The 19,540-nt window shown below is 41.1% G+C and overlaps 1 protein-coding gene across 1 annotated transcript in view; it reads right to left on the bottom strand.

Annotated features, from left to right (window-relative positions):
* The window catches only part of TYR (tyrosinase), a gene marked incomplete at its 5' end in the record, with an annotated part of 50,761 nt that overhangs the window by 16,327 nt on the left and 14,894 nt on the right, over positions 1 to 19,540 (bottom strand). Inside the window, one exon of the mRNA XM_082057812.1 lies at positions 12,519 to 12,666. Within this exon, the coding sequence (XP_081913938.1) occupies positions 12,519 to 12,666 (148 nt within the window). The remainder of the gene's footprint in view (positions 1 to 12,518; positions 12,667 to 19,540) is intronic.

Here is a 19,540-nt window from a genome sequence, read left to right on the forward strand (position 1 = left end):
CACAAGGGAGAAACAGAGGTAGCACTAATCAGTGAGCAGGACTGATTCTTCTTTTTAACCTTGGTGCCATGTTAAGCTGACTTAAAGCAGCAGTGAAACTCTGCCCTTTGTTTCTAGTAGCCTGATAAATCCATGCCTCAGCAAAGCCTGCACACAGACAGTACTAATGGTTCACCTGCTAGGTGGCAATTTTGAAAGCCACTAATAACTTCATCATGTTCAAATATGAAGCCATGTCACTAGTTGTGCCAGATTTGACAGAGACTTTAATTCCTCATCTACGGTTGTGAGACTGAGCCTAGATCAGGCTAACTATGGCACAAGGAAGACCGAGCATTGTTGCTTAGAACTCATTTATATGATTTATTTCAGTAACATGAGATCTGAGATTCTATAAAAGAAATTGGCAAGCAACATGTATTTGCATTTAGAAAGAAAGGGAAAAGGAAACAAACTGAGGAAAGCTGAAGTGCCAGTCCAAGGACTGCGATTACACAGTAGTCATCACTTTAAAAGTTGGCACTAGTCAGCTGGTATTACAAAGTCACCTCAGGTAATTCCCATCCCAAACATTTGGGAGAAACATTGGTGCTTCAGTCCTGGAAGAGCTGCTGATGCTGAGGTTGTAAAGTCAAGGCAATGTGCTGTTTGCCAATGTATGTGGTTATATTGCAGTGCCCTTTTTTTTCTTTTTAAGTTGGCTAAAAACACTACAGGGACTGTCAGGCAGGTTGTAAGCAAATTGCACTGGTCTTAAACCAAGTGTTTGATTAAAAATTAAGATGCTGCCCTCAATTGTTGTGAGAAACTCACCCAAGGCCTCTGAGGCTATGTCTCTCTCCGGCTGCTGAATCACTGCTGAGGACTGTCCTGGGTTACAGTGCTTGCTCTGTGTCCAGTGTCAGCTCCTGGGGAACACCCAGGTTTCCACCATCACTTCCAAGCTGCAGCATGCAGCAAGCATCCTCGGACACAATGCCTCTTCCACAGACCTTTGCAGTATCACTGTCAGGTTTCTTCTGGGCCACTCACTGAATCAGCTGCTGGAGAGACCTGTTTGTGCATGTGTGTGTCTGCCTGTGGGTGAGGCAACTGGGAGACCAGGGGTTCCAGGGCCAGTTAATGGTCTTAGGCCAGTTACTAGCGAATCCAGACTGTGAATGTATATGTATCTATAGATGTATGTGTACTTTCCCATAACAGGTTTTCATCCCGGTCAGCCAAAGTGGGCAAGAGGATGAGGTTGTTGATGCTGTTGGAATTTTTGTGGTGCTACATTTTTTGTGTCAATCTGTGCAGCCAGTCAACCCCATGTGCATATATGCATATGAATATATATAACTATTGTGTTTATGTGTGCCTAATGGGAACACCTGCTCAGCTTCCCTACTGGTTAAACCTGAGACCTTGGATCTGTGGTATCCATACCTCGATTGTGCAACCAGATTCAGCAACACCTAACACTTTAAAAACAGACTTGCACAAAACAGCCAAATAAGGATGCTTTAGCCCAGAGGAGCTGTTCCCTCATATAAGGTTGTGCTCCTGGCTTTTTTCTTGGAGCATATAATTTCTTGAGATTCCGTGATCACTTAGGGCTAGACATGAGGAAAAATTTTTTTACAATGATGGTGGTGAAACCCTGTCCCAGGTTGCCCAGAGAGATGGTGGATGCCCCATCCCTGGAGACATCCCAGGCCAGGCTGGACGGGGCTCTGAGCAACCTGATCTGGGTGAAGATGTCCATGCTCATGGCAGCGGGGTTGGACTAGATGAACTTTGAAGGTCCCCTCCAACCCAAACCATTCTATGATTCTATGTATATCGATTATATGTCTCTGAAGTACAAATATACTTTTACAGAAAACATCTGGCCTACATTGTTGTTTTCCTCTACTTCACCTTCGGAACAAAAAGGTTGTTTTTGTGGACCCCAGTGGACTAGACCATCTGCAACACTGAGGAGCAATGTGCAGATGACCTGAAGCCCCTTACTTTTCCAGCCAGATTGACACTGGCTGCAGCTGCCCCCTAAAGAACCATTTTCTGGATGAGGCATAATAGTGTGCACTGTACTGACACCTTCCCACCCATTACAAAGTACCACCAGAGCTGGAGAGCCATGTGGTGCCTGAGGATCTTGGCACAGCTCTTCTTCACCATCCCACTATAAGCATCTGTACTTCCTTCCATCTCCTTTGTTCTCATTTATGGTACTGCTCAAACTGGGTGCTTAGAAACTATCAGATAAAGGAAACAAAAGGGAAGGAGACAGTAAAGGTATGGTCCTACACAATCAATCCCATCTAAGAGACAACCAATGCCACTTTCTTTGCCCATGTCTCACTTTGTTGAAAGCTTCAAGGTTACGGCAGCTGCTGAAGTTATTTTTAATATTCTTTCTACCAATGTGATTTAGAGCAGTTTCCCCCCTCCCCGTGTCTTTAAAATGCCCTAAACACCTGTGTAGGATTAGGGGAAGAGAAAGAGTCTTCAGCCTTTCCAGCTGAAACTCTTCCTCTTTATGTCAAACAATTTAAACTTCTGTAGCCATTTGGCGAAGACACAGTTGGATCTCTCATTGCTGCTCAGCGTGCTCACTTGGGTGCAGAGGGCTACACAGCTTCCAGTCATTGCTCCAGTAATCATGTACTGCTCCAAGTGTTTCTCCTCTGGAATAAAAATGGCATCAGCGCCTCCACCCTCCATTGTGGGAAAAAGCTGTTGAGGCACCTGAGTCCTACAGAGGATTCAGATGTAACAATCCTGAGCAGGGATCACTGCAGGTAACGTAGGACCAAGTGCTGCTCTTAGAGCTGCTGAAGTCCTGGATTTCTATTCTCCCTGTGCTATGCTGATTTCCGTGAGTCACACAGCAAAATACCTAGCTCTTCCCAGAAAATCCATATAGCTGCTTTCAGTTTCAACCCCTTTGCATGTAAGTCTGGGACATGGCTCCTGTACCATGAAGCGTTACCTGCTGGGCAGCCTTGTATCCCACTTTCCCAGACAATGAACCTCACAGAAATATTCTCGTTTTCTGCCTTCTTGGAAAATCAGGTAGGATGAACAAACAAATGCTGAGCCCAGCTTATGTTTGCTCAGTTGCTGATGGATTACAGCATAAAGAGCTTTATTCCTACTGGAGAAGGAGATAATGGATAAGCTGAGCATGACACATTGCTCATGACACTAAAGGGAGGAGCTGAGTGTTGGAAATTTTGTAGGAATCTGTGCAGAGGAATGTGAATATTCTCTAGTGTAGGACTGGGTAGTGCCTTATCGTAATGCAGCTATTGACAAAGCAAGCTAAGTCCCATGGAAGCTTATTCTGCATCTCTGCTGGAAAGAAATGATGACTTTATGTGAGGCTTTGCTGGGCTGAGATTCAGTCAGATATCTGACCTAAACTCTTCACTTTTCATGGTCAAGTCAGCCCCTGTTTTATACCAATCAAAGCTGTCAATGCTTCTACCTACGTGCGGGGAATAAATTCTTCTTCCCTAAAATGGTTATCATCATGTGTATTGTTTCACCCCTTGCTGTCAAACCATGGAACTTTTTGGTTAGAAATATTTGTTTCTTATTCAAATTTAGGTCTCCATTGCTGTCCAACACTGCAAGAGCCAAGATATAGATGAGACATGATGTTTTGTCCTGTGTGCTTTGTAAATAAGGAAATGCAAAGGCAACTATGTGTTGCATGGATACAAAAAAAAGTTAACATTTGCTGGAGTGTATATCCTGTGTTAAATTTCTCAGGTTCATCTTTGTCATGGTTTGCAGCTAACAGGAAAACATCACTTGAAGTAAGAGATAGCACAAACGCCAGCTGCTCCAAAGTTTAATAACTAGTTTCCCCTGAAGAGAAAGATAACAAGCAGATTAAAATGGGCTGCTGTGGAGGTAGCTGGACTGATTCTCTGTAACCCACTCCTGTGCTCTGTAATTCAGTTCTTTTGAGACTGAGAGATTGTCTTTATTGAGGTTCACAAGGGCAGGTAACATATAAATCACATCTATGGTAGCAAAGTGATAATTTCTTTTGATGAATAGAAGGTGGCTACATGTGGGTGAGAAAAGTACCATGTTTTCCTGTGATTTGTTACAATTTGGACAATTACAGCAGCTATTACTGCAGAAGTGCTGCAGGAAGGAAATTCAATGCTATGCTAGCTGTCTGCATCAGGGCTTGTCTTGATCACTGTGTCACAGAGAGAGCTTTCTCCTCCTCCAGCTTTAAGAGAATAGGTGAAGACTAACTATGCAGCTTTTGCCAAGTTTCAGGGCAAAGTAACCTTTCCTTTTTAAAGCCACTAATCGCTTGCATAATTTGCAGAGTACGAAGTGATTCATTCTAATAACTGCATTGGCTGAACTAAAATCTTGCAGTAAGAGTAATATGAAACATATACTTTAAATGGGACTATTTGAACTGAACTTCCTACTATACTATTGATTTTTAAGAGCAGAATGGGTCATTACAAACATCTCGCCTGAAAAATGACATAGTAGGTGAGATTGCCAACTACTGTATTTCACATATAATCCAGAAGAGGTCTGTTTAACTTTCCTCTTGCCATTCCCGTAAAGCAAGATGGATCAGCAGTGTTATAGGCTTTATATATGCTTAATCAACAAAAAGAACATTTCTCTCCAGAGCCTATTCCCTGTCCTTATTTCTCTCTGTCTCTGATTCTGTATGGTCTATCTGTGCATTGCTAAAGAACTTATTTAAGAGTGTGGGTTACTTCAGGTGCAGGTGCAGGTGCAACCTCAAGTGTACTATGTAGAGACAGCCCCTGTCTGTCCAATAGGCAAAGCAGGGAGGTCTTCTGGAGGAGGGTTCCTTTAAACCAATACTCCTTTGCTTTTGTTTCTGGCCACCACTATAGCCATGATACAGGTTGGATGGACCTTGGTGTAACCCTCCAGGGCTGTTCCTGCATTTTTTCTGTTGCTATGCAATTGCAGTAGAAGGAACTGCCCACCCTTGCTGAGATAGATGCTAGGAGTCCAGCTTCAGTATCTCCAGGTATTATTTGCTTTTCAGCCCCAGACATGGGAGTATCAGAGGAAAGATACTGGGGAGATGTGTTTCTCAGCAACACCCCAACCTTCCCACTTACACTCTATTTTCCGTGGATATATTTATGTGGTATTTTGCAGTAGATGTGAACTCACTCTACCCACATACTGAGCCCACTTTGAGTGAGTCATCTCCATCAAACAAGCTGAGTAGCTCTGGTTAACATGCTACTAAGCCTGAGAGGTTAAAAGGGGAAGGTTAGCAGCTCCAGTTCAGTACCAGCTGAGGGCTTGTGGCAACAGAGTAAGTGTGTGTTCTCCTGCACATTTGTGGACATCCCCAAGGAGAAACAAAATTAAGACAAATCCTTCCCTGTTTAATTTCTAAAAATTTCCATGCTTGAATTTCCCATTCCCTTCAGTGCTGATCTGCTCCATATCTCACGCTTGTGTGCCAATCAGTCTTGTGACCAAAGTCACTCCTGGCCCACCCTCCTATGAAATGCTTTGCTGGGAAGCAGTTTTCTTTCTCTGATGTCCCTCCTGATAAGAACGAGTTGTTTTCTGTGATATGGTAGCCTCCAGCACAGCAGCTGCTGGTAATGAGGTGATTTTATTAAGCATCAGAGAAGGCTGAGAGCTAGGCTGCCTTGCTGCTGTGCCGCAGAGCCTGATGGTGGGACATAGCTGTGAATGCTGACCAGAGATCTCTTCCAGGTAGGAGCCATGTAATACACACAAGGAAGGAAGAAGAGGACTGATAGGCAACTGCCACCCAGGATGCAAGGCAAAAATGAAATTAACTCCCCGAAGAGATTTGGAGGTGGAGTGATAGTTTGCCAGACTTAGTCCTACTACATACACAAGTAATGGGTTATACACACATTACATGTGTTGTGGGTGTTTGTATTTATAGTATTTTCTGAACATGAATTTAAATGAACACTCTGTGCTACCTATTGTGCAGAGGTAAAAAGAAGTATTTTCACAGTATCACAGTATCACAGTATGTTTGGGATTGGAAGGGACCTCAAAAGATCATCTAGTCCAATCCCACTGCTGGAGCAGGAACGCCTAGGTGAGGTCGCACAGGAACATGTCCAGGCGGGTTTTGAATGTCTCCAGAGAAGGAGACTCCACAACCCCCCTGGGCAGCCTGTTCCAGTGTCTGTCACCCTCACTGAGAAGAAGTTTTTTCTCAAATTTAAGTGGAACCTCTTGTGTTCCAGCTTGATCCCATTACCCCTTGTCCTATCATTGTTTGCCACCGAGAAGAGCCTGGCTCCATCCTCGTGGCACTCACCTTTTATATATTTATAAACATTAATGAGGTCACCCCTCAGTCTCCTCTTCTCCAAACTAAAGAGACCCAGCTCCCTCAGCCTTTCTTCATAAGGGAGGTGCTCCACTCCCTTCATCATCTTTGTTGCCCTACGCTGGACCCTCTCCAGCAGTTCCCTGTCCTTCTGGAACTGAGGGGCCCAGAACTGGACACAATATTCCAGATTTTGAGTAGCTTTATCCAATCAAAAGACAAAAAGGTGCCTCAGCAGAGCTGATGGACTTTAATAGTGTTTCACCTTCCTGCCAAGGACAATTATGGCAATGACTTCACCTCATGCACTACCTTTACATAGGCAGTTGGGAGGGTACAGTGCTGGGTGGGTACAGACAGTAAGATCCTGAGCTGACACCATGAAGAAGGATGGGTATAATGCTACTGACAGGCTCTTGACCTGCCTTTGTCTAACAGGTTTCATGTGGCTCCGAGCCATATTTTATTCAGCTTCAGAAAAATGTGACTTTTAGGCTGTGTCATCATTTTTTTTGCAAAGATACCTCAGAAAGCAGTAACTCTTATTGTGGAAGACTCTTATCAAGGAAGAAAATTAATCATACACTTCATGTTTATGCAGTGATTTCTCCATTTTTACACTGCTTTATTATTAGCTGATATATCATTGTATTACAATATCCATCTCAGCTGTGCTCAAGTCACTTAATTTGGTGTCTTTAAGTTTCTGTGTACCAAACAGGGATAATACCTCCTTGGTCTCATGCTGTGACTGTGTTGCCTCCCACTGGAGACAGTTCAGGGTAAGGAATGGCTCTTATTTCATTTATTAAACAAGTCTGGAAACCTAGTGTTGCCCTACAAGATTTTCTAATGATTGTTCTTGAATGCTTTCACTCCAAATGTTCCAAATTCTTGAAGCAAATAGTTTTGAACTGCTAAAAAAAGTCCTTGTTTCCTGTCAACATCTCAAAACAAGAGAACAACTTGGTTTTTCTCGTGCCATTTTTTGGTTTAAAAACATGAGATGACATTTAAGAGTAAATGTTCTGTTTGAAAAACAGAGTAAAAATAAGAAGATTTTATTTTGACGTCTCCTGGGAGTGAAAATCAAATTTCCTCTTATTAAAGTATTTTCCAAGAAAATAACTTTTAATATAATGCTTTTTTTTTTTTTTTCTTGGGTGGAAGGAGAAGGGATGGTCATGAACACAAGTATATTCAGTCCACAGGGACTGACAGTGTTCATAGCGTTGGCTTACGGAATGGGGTGTTGCTGGCATGAAAATCAGGATGTGTAGATTTTGGGCTCTAGCATATTTTTGAACAAATTGTCCCATACATGCTTTTCAGTTTGGCACTTTACTGATAAACAATACAATAATGAACATTTTATTGTTAGATCCTCAGATAAGACAGAGTCTGACATTTCCTAAAGGTCCCAGCTCCAGCCAGCCTGCCACTGAAGCAGAAGGGTCATTTTAGCATCCTGCAGAGGAATCTATGGCAGTTGATGTTGCTGAACAGCACAGAGATGTTTGCCTTGATCAGACAGAATTAGTGGCATTTTCACTGGGCTCTGAAGATGGTATATAGGACAGTTTCTCCTGCACCTGCTTGGAAGTGTGAATGCAAGTATGTGGCTGTAAATGAGAGTGTCTCCATTCCTTATGTGACCTTGTGCTTGCTTTTGGGAGAGTATGTGTGCACACACACAAATACATATACACCCCGGCAGAATGTTTTGTGGTTTTGATGCAAGATATTAGTCCTGTGTGGCAGCAAGCAAAAGAGTAACTGAAGCAACAAGATCAGCATAGGGATGTCCAACAGTACCTTGTCCTTACCATTTCATATAATTATAAATGAAGAAATTGCTATCTATCTCCTATTGCTGATGTTGCTTTGATACCCAAGAGTCGTAGTCAGAGGCTAAGAATTTGTCAGACATTGCACAGACCATGGCAATTAGACAGTCCCTTAATGACAGAGCTTAAAATTTACACATAGGACAAAGGCCAGCAGATGGATACAAACAGATGTGAGGAGGACTAGGCAACCATGCAGTAGGACCGCAGCAGTCCACACACTAAGTAAAGATTTCAGCTTACCAATGTCTGAGCTTTTTTGCAAGTGTCATGTCTAAGGGAAGTACAGTGATTGAATCTATGGATGTGTAGGGTAAGCAAATGCCAATGAGGAGGATTATGGAGGGACTCACCTGAATGCCAAACAGATGTATGACAGAGACTAATATCACAAACTTATTGGAGGGGTGAGTGAATTCCTTAGCAATGAATAAGGGATGATTTGGAGTTGGGCAGTGGAGGGCCTTGAAAATAGAGATCAGCAGTTCATCTGAAGTGACAGAGGGCAAAGAAATGGTAGAAGGGTATGAACAGAGAGGAACACTTGGACAGAGAATTAGCTTAGTGCAATGATGGTTGCAGCAGTATTCTGAGCTGTGTGGTTACTCATGAAAGCTGGAGAAAAAGGTCCTGTAGCAGTGGAACCACTAGAACTGACAATCTGGGTCCAGCTGTACAAACAGTCTAACAAGACTGGACTTTAGAGATGCCAGAGACTGGAAGCCTACACTTTGTTGTGTTTCTGTACAAAATCAGTTCTAAATTGCTTGTTGTAAAATTGGGGCCTTTGAAAGTCATCCATATTATTTAATAAACCCTCTCCGTTACTGCAGAAATTATGAACAAGGTAAGACTGGGGTCCCTATTGCATTAGCTGCTGTATAGGGATAAAGTATTATGAAGATCTTGAATGGCAACTTATTTTCCCCATTGTTATTTAGTTTTTCTTGTAGTTTACAAGGGGAACTGTTGCGGTAGCATGTAGTAGGCAAGGGGAGGAGAGGTACTGAACAAATGAGAATAAAGATGAAAGAATTATTTTAAAGGACAAGTGTGGGGGAACAGGAGAAGATACTATGTGGCTATAGGGATGGAGGGTCTGAAAGAGTCAGCACAGAGGAAAGAGTTCCTTTTCAGAGCAAATAAAACACCCTGGTGAGCTCAAGTGGAACTCTGGGTCCGTGCTTTCACTGCTTCTGCAGCTGCTCCTTCCAGCTTGAGTGGGTTGACTCCTCCCTTGTTATTCCCTTGTGCTGACTGTAGAGCATATCTGAATAGCAGAGATTTGCAATTAAGAGAAATGCTTCAGAGAGCTAAAAAAGCAGTCATTTTTGCTGAATGTATATTTTGTTGCTTTTTTTTTTTTAGCTATTCAATTGACAATTAATAATTTTCAGGGTGGTCAGCTGCTTTTACCAAATACTGAGGTTTGATCCCTACATCTTCTAGGTAGCAAACGAGAAGGCAAGGAGCCTGATTTATCATTCCTGAGAAAACTGTTGCCTGGGTAGTTTTATACTTCTGCACTACTGAAAGAGGATGTCCTAAAAAAAAAAAAAAAGCGAAAAGTTTGTAAGCAAATTCTTTGCTTTTCACCTGAGAGATCTCAACTACACCTCTGCTCAGTCCATCCTTCCCTCATTTTGTGCATCAGACCCATATAAGAAAGGCAGGGGAACAGCAGATGGGAGGCTGACTGTTGCTCAGTTTGGAAAGCAGCTCCTAACATTTGGCTCACACCTGTCAACAGACTCCGTATACACTTGTTTATCCTCCTCTGTACCATATGTTTCTATGTAAAATGAGTTCCAATGATCTATTGCCTTACTTCTATCACTCCTATTATGGTCATAACTGAGCATTTCACAGTCGTTAATGCATTTACCCTGACAGCGTCCCTGTTGTGTAGGCATCTAATATCACCCACTTTACAGATGGGTTAGCTGAAGCTCAGATCAACAGCTCCTCAAAAGTCTTTCAGCACCTCTTGTTGAAATCAAGGGGAAGGAAAAACATCTACAGGAGATGTGAGTTTGGGACAGCAAACTACATGCTTAGTTTCACTCAAGGAGTTTTCAGTGGAGTGAGGAAACCTTCTTCTGGGTCCTACATGGATGCTTGAAATGTATCCAGTCTTGATTTCTTGACACAGAGCTGTTCCCTGCCTTTGCAAGACCCAGCAAACCTGTGGTTGCTGGTGTCCAGTCTTTTTACACCTTTTACCAGTAAATCCCCATCTCACAACTCTCCATGTCCTCACCAAGGCCTGGAACAAATGCTCTCCTTGGCAAAATATTTAAACAGAAAGTTAGTAAAAGGCCAATAGCCCAAGGTAGTGATAGCAAACAGCTCGAAAGTGTTCTGCCCAAAAGGGAACAGTTGATAAGGTCCAAAAAAAGTACTTCTGCTGCTGTGGAGACAGTTTCTCCCATTTACTCTGTTCTTTGTATTCTTGCTTGCCTCTCAGAAAAGAACTTCACAGCCCTTCAGATTTTAAGCCTGTGTAGGAGAGGAACAAGGTTTTTTAAAGGTACTGTACGTACCTATCAGTCACCTACTTATTAATTATAACTAAAAGCATGATTAATCTGTCATGGATAAGGCTGCTAAGTAACCCTAATCATGTTAATGCATTTCTGTCACTTATACAAAAGGCAGCATTATTATCAGTTTTTACATCCGTGTGTACCAAAGCCCATATACACAGCAGCTGCAAAGCACTTGTAATATTCTTTCTGCCGCAGATGGGATGAGATTGCATCATGGTTATCTCTTTTGCCCCCACAGTGCCTGTGCAGTGATTTATTCCCTCAACACTAGTAGGTTTTAACGATGTTATCTTTTGCAATTAATTTTGCCTTATAAAAGGTTTAACAGCTACAGCTATGAAAAGTATTTCCAGGGGCTCATAATGCCTATGACTGAAATGCCTCTGTGGGAGAGGTCAGCATGGTGACCAAGGTGCTACTTAAGCCCTGCAATGAGTGGGAGCTAAGAGATGCGTGGGTTTTATACAAATGTGAGTGTCTAAGGAAAACGATTCTTTTGATATTGCAGAGCATAATGCTTTCTCTTCTGTGTTCTTTTTCTCTGAATTTTCAAATGATCCATTTTTTAATAGCATAGATGTTGGAAAGTTAATTTCCAGGTGCCAAACTCAAAATTTGTAACCACACCTGAAATCCTTGTACATCCATCCTGTCAAGCAGTCAGTGGGCTGAGATGCTAAATCACAGGTAAGGTACACTGTCCAACTTTCAAAATGTACTGAAAAAAAAGCTTTTCACATAGAAGAATTACAAAACTGATACCTCCAGAATGCTAAATACAATAACGAAAACATTTTGGTTTTCATCTCAATAAGCACCTTGCTGTGTGCAGGCAGGGTCTCAGTCAGTAGGTTTCTGAGTGTTTATGAAAAAGTCTCAGAAGTTTGTCAAGAGTGATAGTTCTTTTGTTCTAAGCATTGCAGTAGCCAAGTCATGGTCAGTACATGTGGGAACACAGAGGAAGATGGGTAACAAAATATAACTGCTCCAGAACAAATGGTGTTTGTGTGATTTTACTGTCCTTTGCTTAGCTAACTTTCTTTTTTATAGCTCTTCAGTCATCACAGTTTAGTGTAATGCAGTTTACAGTAGATTGTTTGTATCCATTTGCAGATATTATAGTGACACAGAAATTTTTAAGGTCACCATTAAATCTTGGTCATGAGGTTCTTAACATAGCAATTTCACTCTTGTCTTGCAAAACTGTGTTCTCCTACCCTTTCTTATTAATAAACATGATATCCTTCTGTTTGCTTTCCTTTCAGTCTGCACAGCTGTACTCTTCTCTTTCATCAAAAAACAGTCACAATTTTGTTTGTTACACTGAAATACAGATTTTTTGCTTCTTTATTTATGAATAACACACTCAGTTCTTCCTTATGGAATAGAAATTAAAACAGCACTGACATTTAGAATGTAAAGGAATTGCTCCAAATTATTATTGTCGTGTGAAAATGAGTCACACATTTTTTGGTCCAAACTTCCTGACATGCACATCCATATATATTAATCATTGTGACATCACTGAAGAACTATTTTTACCTTGGTAATAAAAGATGAATGCATTTGTCAACTTCTCAAATTATATTTAATCCAGTGAACATACAGACAGGTTAGGAAAGACACTTGTTCTCAAATAAGAGCAGAGCTCAATTGTACATGTCTGAAAAAGCTGTGCATGTAAAGACATGTAAAATATTCGTAGTTTTGAAATGTAGGTGAAAAGCACACTGTAAAAACACAAAGTAATTCAGGTTTACTAAGAAGAATTAAACTCACCTGTCAACAAATGCATGGTGTAGTACAAAGACAGGATCATTTGCAGAACCTTGTACTTGGGACATGGAGCCATTCATGTAGATGTGAAGTGCATTGTGCAAACCACTTTGAGATATGTTTGATATTGCAGTCCGTGGATCAGCAAAGCCTGTGTATTTAAGAGGAAATCACATGCTGATGTGACAATGCATTTAATTCTTTTTCCAGTAACACCGAAGATCAAAGTACCTACTTTCACTTCATTTACGTTCAGCTTTTTAGACAAGGGCTTAGGAAAACACATAAAGGAGTGCTAATATATTTCAAAGGCATAGCAAAGATGAAATTGGAATAAGCTAAATTAAAACTCCTGCCATGTAGCTAATGCCGCATGTCAGCAAATGTACTGCTTAATTGCTTTATATTTTTAAATTTCTTTGTCCATTGTATCTGGCTGTTAAAAGGCAACATAATCCCTGCAAACATTTATGTGTATACATTTATTCATGTTAAGAAAATTTATTCACTTTATTTTCATTTTTGATTTCTGTATTTATATGCTCCTAAGATAAAACAGGCTATTGTATCTCATTATATAATCAGTCACTTTATGTTTTTTGTCACTATAGAACATATTATTTTATTGATAGGAGCCAACACAATACAAGCTGCAATCTTTACAAAAAGATTTGGTAAGTAATCAATAATCTTTCACAGTCAGACTTGTAGGATGAGAGTCTGTGGATTTCTGTTATATTAGAGGGCACTAAAAGTATGTGCTTTGAGAAGAAGTCACAAAAGTCAGCTTCAAAATAGGAAATACTGGAAGATGAGTCTCTCCAGTAGTTTTTATTTTGGTCATCTGTGCATACCTCAACTCTGATGCTGGTAGCCCTTCTCAGTCTGCTGACAACAAAGCTTACTCCTGACTTGTAAGGACTCCTAATAAAAGTCAGCTCAACCATCTGATCCATCTCTGGGTTTTTCCAGAAGAATAAAAGCAGAAAAATTTGTTGTCCTCCCAGTCTATTTCTTAACCTATTGCTAGTTCTACTATTTAACCCACACTGCAAAACCTCTCTGCTCTCTCTCTTTGATTTGATTTGATTCCTGGAGATGTCTTGTTCTCACAGATTTTGTAAGCTGTAGGATGAGGGAGCATAATTGAGACGTATTAAAACATCTTTACAACTTAATAATAATAAAAAAAAGGGCTGTGAATGACATGTTTGTTGTGCTGATCCTCAGCATTTTCCCAATATCGTTTCAGTTTATCAGGTCTGCAAGATGGAGAAAATTCACAGAATCACAGAATGTTTGGGATTGCAAGGGATCTCAAAAGATCATCCAGTCCAATCCCCCTGCCAGAGCAGGAACACCCAGACGAGGTTACACAGGAAGGTGTTCAGGCGGGTTTTGAATGTCTCCAGAGTAGGAGACTCCACAACCCCCCTGGGCAGCCTGTTCCAGTGCTCTGTCACCCTCACTGAGAAGAAGTTTCTTCTCAAGTTTAAGTGGAACCTCTTGTGTTCTAGTTTGAGCCCATTACCCCTTGTCCTACCATTGGTTGTCACTGAGAAGAGCCTGTCTTCATCCTCGTGACATTCACTCTTTGTATATTTATAAACATTGATAAGGTCACCCCTCAGTCTCCTCTTCTCCAAACTAAAGAGACCCAGCTCCCTCAGCCTTTCCTCACACGGGAGATGCTCCACTCCCTTCATCATCTTTGTTGCCCTGCGCTGGACTCTCTCCAGCAGTTCCCTGTCCTTCTGGAACTGAGGAGCCCAGAAGTGGACACAATATTCCAGATGTGGTCTCACCAGGGCAGAGTAGAGGGGAAGGAGAACCTCTCTGGACCTACTAACCACCCCACTTCTAATACACCCCAGGATGCCATTTGCCCTCCTGGCCACAAGGGCACAGTGCTGGCTCATGGTCATCCTGCTGTCAACCAGGACCCCCAGGTCCCTTTCCCCTACACTGCTCTCCAATAGGTTGTTCCCCAACCTATACTGGAACCTGGGATTGTTCCTGCTCAGATGTAAGACTCTACACTTGCCCTTGTTATATTTCATTAAATTTTTCCCTGTCCAGCTCTCCAGGATGCCCAGCTCTTCTCTTTGGGAAATGCCTCACACATTTTGAAAACTTGCTTTATTTCTTTATTTGGACCAAGAACTAGCATTTGAAAGAGGATCAGCAATATACTTTTAAAGTGAATCTCCCAGCAGTCATTCTGCTTCGTGCTGTGAGTCACATCACAGGACAGTTTCTGACTTTGCAAGCTGAATTCCTTTTCGAGAAAATCTAAAATGTATCAACCATCAGTGGGTATTCAGTCCACAGGACTGAACTGAAGCTAGTGTGAAAGAACCCCTTCCATGTCAAAACCCACATGCATAACATGGAAGTCAGGTCCTCAGCACCAACTGTTTCGCTCTTTGGATTTGCTCCTCTTTGAGTCACACAAAATATTAATTGAGATGTGGCTAGAGATGCCTTATGAATAGAGTTATATTCTGTGAACTTGGAAACTTGAGTTTTAGACCCCACTGGGACTCTGATCTGTTTGAAATGATTGCACTTTGTCACCCTAAATTCCCTCATTGGGCTTTGCATTTTCTGTTACTTCAAACAAGGGAAAAGCATCTAGCATAAAAACACTGATAATTATAATAAGGGTCAAATCATAGCTGTGGCATCTAGGAACCAATACGACATAATAGCCATCCATCTTTCTAATTGTAATAGTATGGCAACAAAATCGAGACATTAAAGGGAGGTCAGAGTAGAAAACATAATTGGTACAGCTGGAGAAGGCAGAGTTGGCTTAAATTGTAAGATTTCAAGGTGAAGTGAGTCTGGACTTAGGAGAGAAAGAGGAACATGCTAATGCCTAGGGATAACTGCAGGCTTTCAGTATATCAGATGTGGATCAGGATTACCAAAGATGCTGCATGGTGACATAAACAGCAATGAGTTCTCAAAGGGAAAATCTTGTCCACCGAAATTTGCCTAATGGTGAATGCTATGTTACCTAGCTGTCAATCAGGAGATCAGAGTTAAATATTAACTATGAAGAATGATGTCCATTGACCGTCTGGCCAGAACTCACAGGAACTGATGGCAGCAATTTTGGCCTTCTTTGCTGATGGCCACAGCACATGATCATTGAGATTAGTTGATGTAGCAATACTAGGAAATTTCTGTGAATATTAACTGGAAAAGATCTATCTGTATATACTTTTGAATCAACTCTTTCACTTATATTCAGCAGCATTATAAGTATGTTTAAGGGAAGATAAACTTTATGCAGAATCTAGGCAGATGTTTTATATCAGACTTTGGATGCTTCTTAACATTTCTCAATGGGCTGCAAACACTTGATCTAATCATTCACTAAAAAAATATACAGAATATTCATTTTGGCTCTGGACAACTTTTTGTGGAACAACTGAACACAAGCAATTTATTTTAATAATCAAAATCACTGTAACTGGGACAGCTTTAGCAACCCCACCCTCCAGCTCCTAGTTAATTGAGGTGCATTCAGTCAGCGTCAAAGGTGACTTCATATTTAACCATGGACATGAGAAGTTCTAATATCTGATTTCTAGTTATGATAACTCCATATAAATAGTAAAGTTAGCAGGAATAAAACCACAGTGTGGCATCATTCTATTTTATTAACCTGGGTCTTATTATTTTCTCTCAGACTTTTAAAAATACTTTGGTAGAATCGGCTATTCAGGATGACATACTGTGAAAAGGGGTAGAGCCAAGTAAAAAGAATATGTGAAAACATGAGGAGTTTTGCAGAGTACAGAAAAATTTGGTGAGGTGGCTGAAGCATTTACATCACCTCTACAGCAAATGTGAGGCTGGAGATCTACAGGTGCAGGGAGCTGAAATAAGAGCTCTCCACCTCTAGAAAGGGGAACTCCATTTCTTCCACCTGCCTTCCCCATGCTGTGCCTTCCTCTCCTAAGCATTAACTGCCTCTCATCAGTCCTTCTGTGAACTGATCTAAACTAACCTGGAGTGTGGGATGTCAGTATTTTTCCAGGCTACTGAGATACAGTACCTCATGTAAGGGTATGATGAAAATCAGTGTTGGTACCAAAAAAGGAGGGAGAACGCCTGGCTGTTTGATGGAGGAGGTTGCATAGAGAAACAGAACTCTCCCTGATAGCAGTGAACTGTTAAATCATCAGGCCTGCATAGGAAGCTGTAGCTATCAGACTTCCTTTTAAACCCTCATTTAATTACCATGCATTAGAAATAGCCGTCAGGGCATACATCACTGAAGTGAATGGAAGTTCTACCAGTGATTTCAATAAGAGAAAAATCACATTTTCAAGAGCTTGTAAACCTAATTCTGCTTCTGCTCAGAGCACTGTAAATCAGCAACAGTAATTCAGTGGATTTGAAGTAGCTTCACTGAAGCCAAGCCAAATTAAATCAGATAGGTATTTAGCCCCAAGTTTTCTATAGGAGGAGCTAAAGATACCTCTCAAAATTAAGGCTGCTTGACAGTTTCTAGGATTATAATAGAGTATTGAATTATATTAATTGCAAATTTTACAATCTAATAAAGAGGACCACAGAAGCCCATGTACAATCGCTCAAGTGCAAAGCTTTGTATTTTGAAAGCAGGTAGTGTTTTCCTCAGTTGCTCATTTGCCACTGACTAAGAGCTGTGAGTACAGTGAGCAGAGGGAGTGCTGAGCTCAGCGAGCATTAGCAGCCTTCAGTCCTATAGGAATGGAGGAATCACCTCAACAAGCTTATCTCCTCTGATTGTTTTAGTGGACTGCTTAACATCTGTGGCATCCCTAACATCACTGACATATTCATAACAGTTTTGCAGGCGTTGCTTTTTTTTTTTTTTAACTGAAAAACAGTATTGCAAAGAAATTTTAGTATTGTACAACTTTATAGACCAGTGGTTAAGACAGAAGGAACTTTAAAGGTCAAATTCTGCTTTGTATGTTGTGTTTTGAGGGGATCTAGTGCACCCTTGATAAGTTTGCAGACAACACCAAGTTGGGTGGAAGTGTTGATTTGCTCAAGGGTAGGAAGGCTCTACAGAGGGATCTGAACTGTCTGGATCATTGGGCTGAGGCCACTTGTATGAGGTTCAACAAGGCCAAGGGCCAGGTCCTGCACTTGGGTCACAACAACCCCAGGCAACTCTACAGGCTGGGGAAGAGTGGCTGGAAATCTGCCTCTAGGAAAAAGACCTGGGGGTGTTGATTGACAGCCGGCTGAATATGAGCCAGTGTGTTCCCAGATGGCCAAAAAGACCAACAGCATCCTGGCTTGTTTCAGAAATAATGTGGTCAGCAGGACCAGGGCAGTGATCATCCGAATGTACTCAGCACTGATGGGGCCACACCTTGAAGCCTGTGTTCAGTTTTGGGCCCCTCACTACAAGAAAGACCTTAAGGTGCTGGAGAGAGTTCAGAGAAGGGAGCAAAGCTGGGGAAGGGTCTGGAGCACAAATCTGATGAGGAACAGCAGAGGGAGCTGGGGCTGTTTAACCTGGAGAAAAGGAGCCTGAGGAGAGACCGTATTGCTGTCTACAACTACCTGAAAGGAGGTTTTAGTGAAGTGGGGGTTGGTCTCTTTTCCCAAGTGACAAGAGGGAAAATGGTCTGAAGTTGCACCAGAGGAAGGTTAGACTCAGTATGTGGAAAATTTTCTTCATGGAAAGTGTTGTCAATCATAGGAACAGGCTGCCTAGGGAAGTGCTGGAGTCACCATCTCTGAAGGTTTTGAAAAGACATGTAGATGTGGTGCTTATAGACACGGTTTAGTGGTGGACTTGGCAGTGTTACATTAACAGTTGGACTTGACAATCCTAAAGGTCTTTTCCAACCAAAATTGTTCTTTGATCCTATGTCTGAGTCCAACTGGGTGATAAACTTATTCCCACTCTCCTTGAGGATGATTTTTTTTTTAATAAGGATTTCACATTTCACAGAAGGTCAGTTCAGATATAAGCATTTACTATAAAATAAGAAAGAAGATACAGATATGAGAATTTTAAAGCCATACCCTTGCTGGTCTTTGAAGTTAGTGATGTTATTCTGACATGTTTGTGGAGTTTTTCTGCCACTGGCAATCTCACAATAAATTTTTCAGGGTTCAATCTTTCATATTTTATCAAGCTATATTATCACTGTAATCTCTTTAGAGTGAGGTAGCTGCAAAATCTGAAGAATTTGGCCTAGGGGACTGTAGTAAATGAACATTTGTGACTATCTAATTTAGACCATGTCACTATCTAGTTTTTTTTCTTAAAATGACTCTTGCAGAGCTTCACTGTGGTCTGGGCTGAACAGTTTTTCTAGTTCTCTGGTGATGACCCTCTGCAACTTGACAGCCCTTTCTCAGTGCGCAGAGGTTGAGAGTTTGAGCAGATTGAGAAATATTGGCTGTAGGCTAAAACTTTTTTAATTAGAATTTTTCTGTTGGCAAACTTCGTTTTGAGAAATCATTTTTTCACTAGCTATATGGATCACAGTGAAAATACTGAGAAAAAATTTGCAGATGGAAATCTCTCATTTCAGAAAAAAGGGAAAATGTCCTATTAGAATGAAATTACATTTTGAAGTGTTTGATGTTTTATTCCATTATTTCATGACAGAACAGCAGTAACAATACATAATTGTGATAGACAGTGGAATGCTATGACATGGCTTGACTTGATACCATGTGTCATGAGTTAATTAATGAATAATGAAAGGCATATAGAGTTTTAGAATGTTTCTAAAATGTTACTTTGTCACTTTGTGCAAAACTTGGGAGACACTGATTTTCATTTGAGGTTTCCATGAATAAAATAATTACAAAAGTGGAATTCGCTCATAAAGAAAAAAAAATCCTACATATTTCAGCCAATTCTTTTCCTAAGGAGATAGTATTCAAGGTGTTACACAAAAACTATTTCATTTCCAGTCAGCTAATCTGCTTCTGATCTCACCTGCTGCTTATAAATGAGACTGACTTTTTGTTGTCTTCTTGTGTCCATGTAG

This window comes from Streptopelia decaocto, assembly GCF_964273445.1.
Source record: "Streptopelia decaocto genome assembly, chromosome: 1".
NCBI classification, from domain to species: Eukaryota; Metazoa; Chordata; class Aves; order Columbiformes; family Columbidae; genus Streptopelia; species Streptopelia decaocto.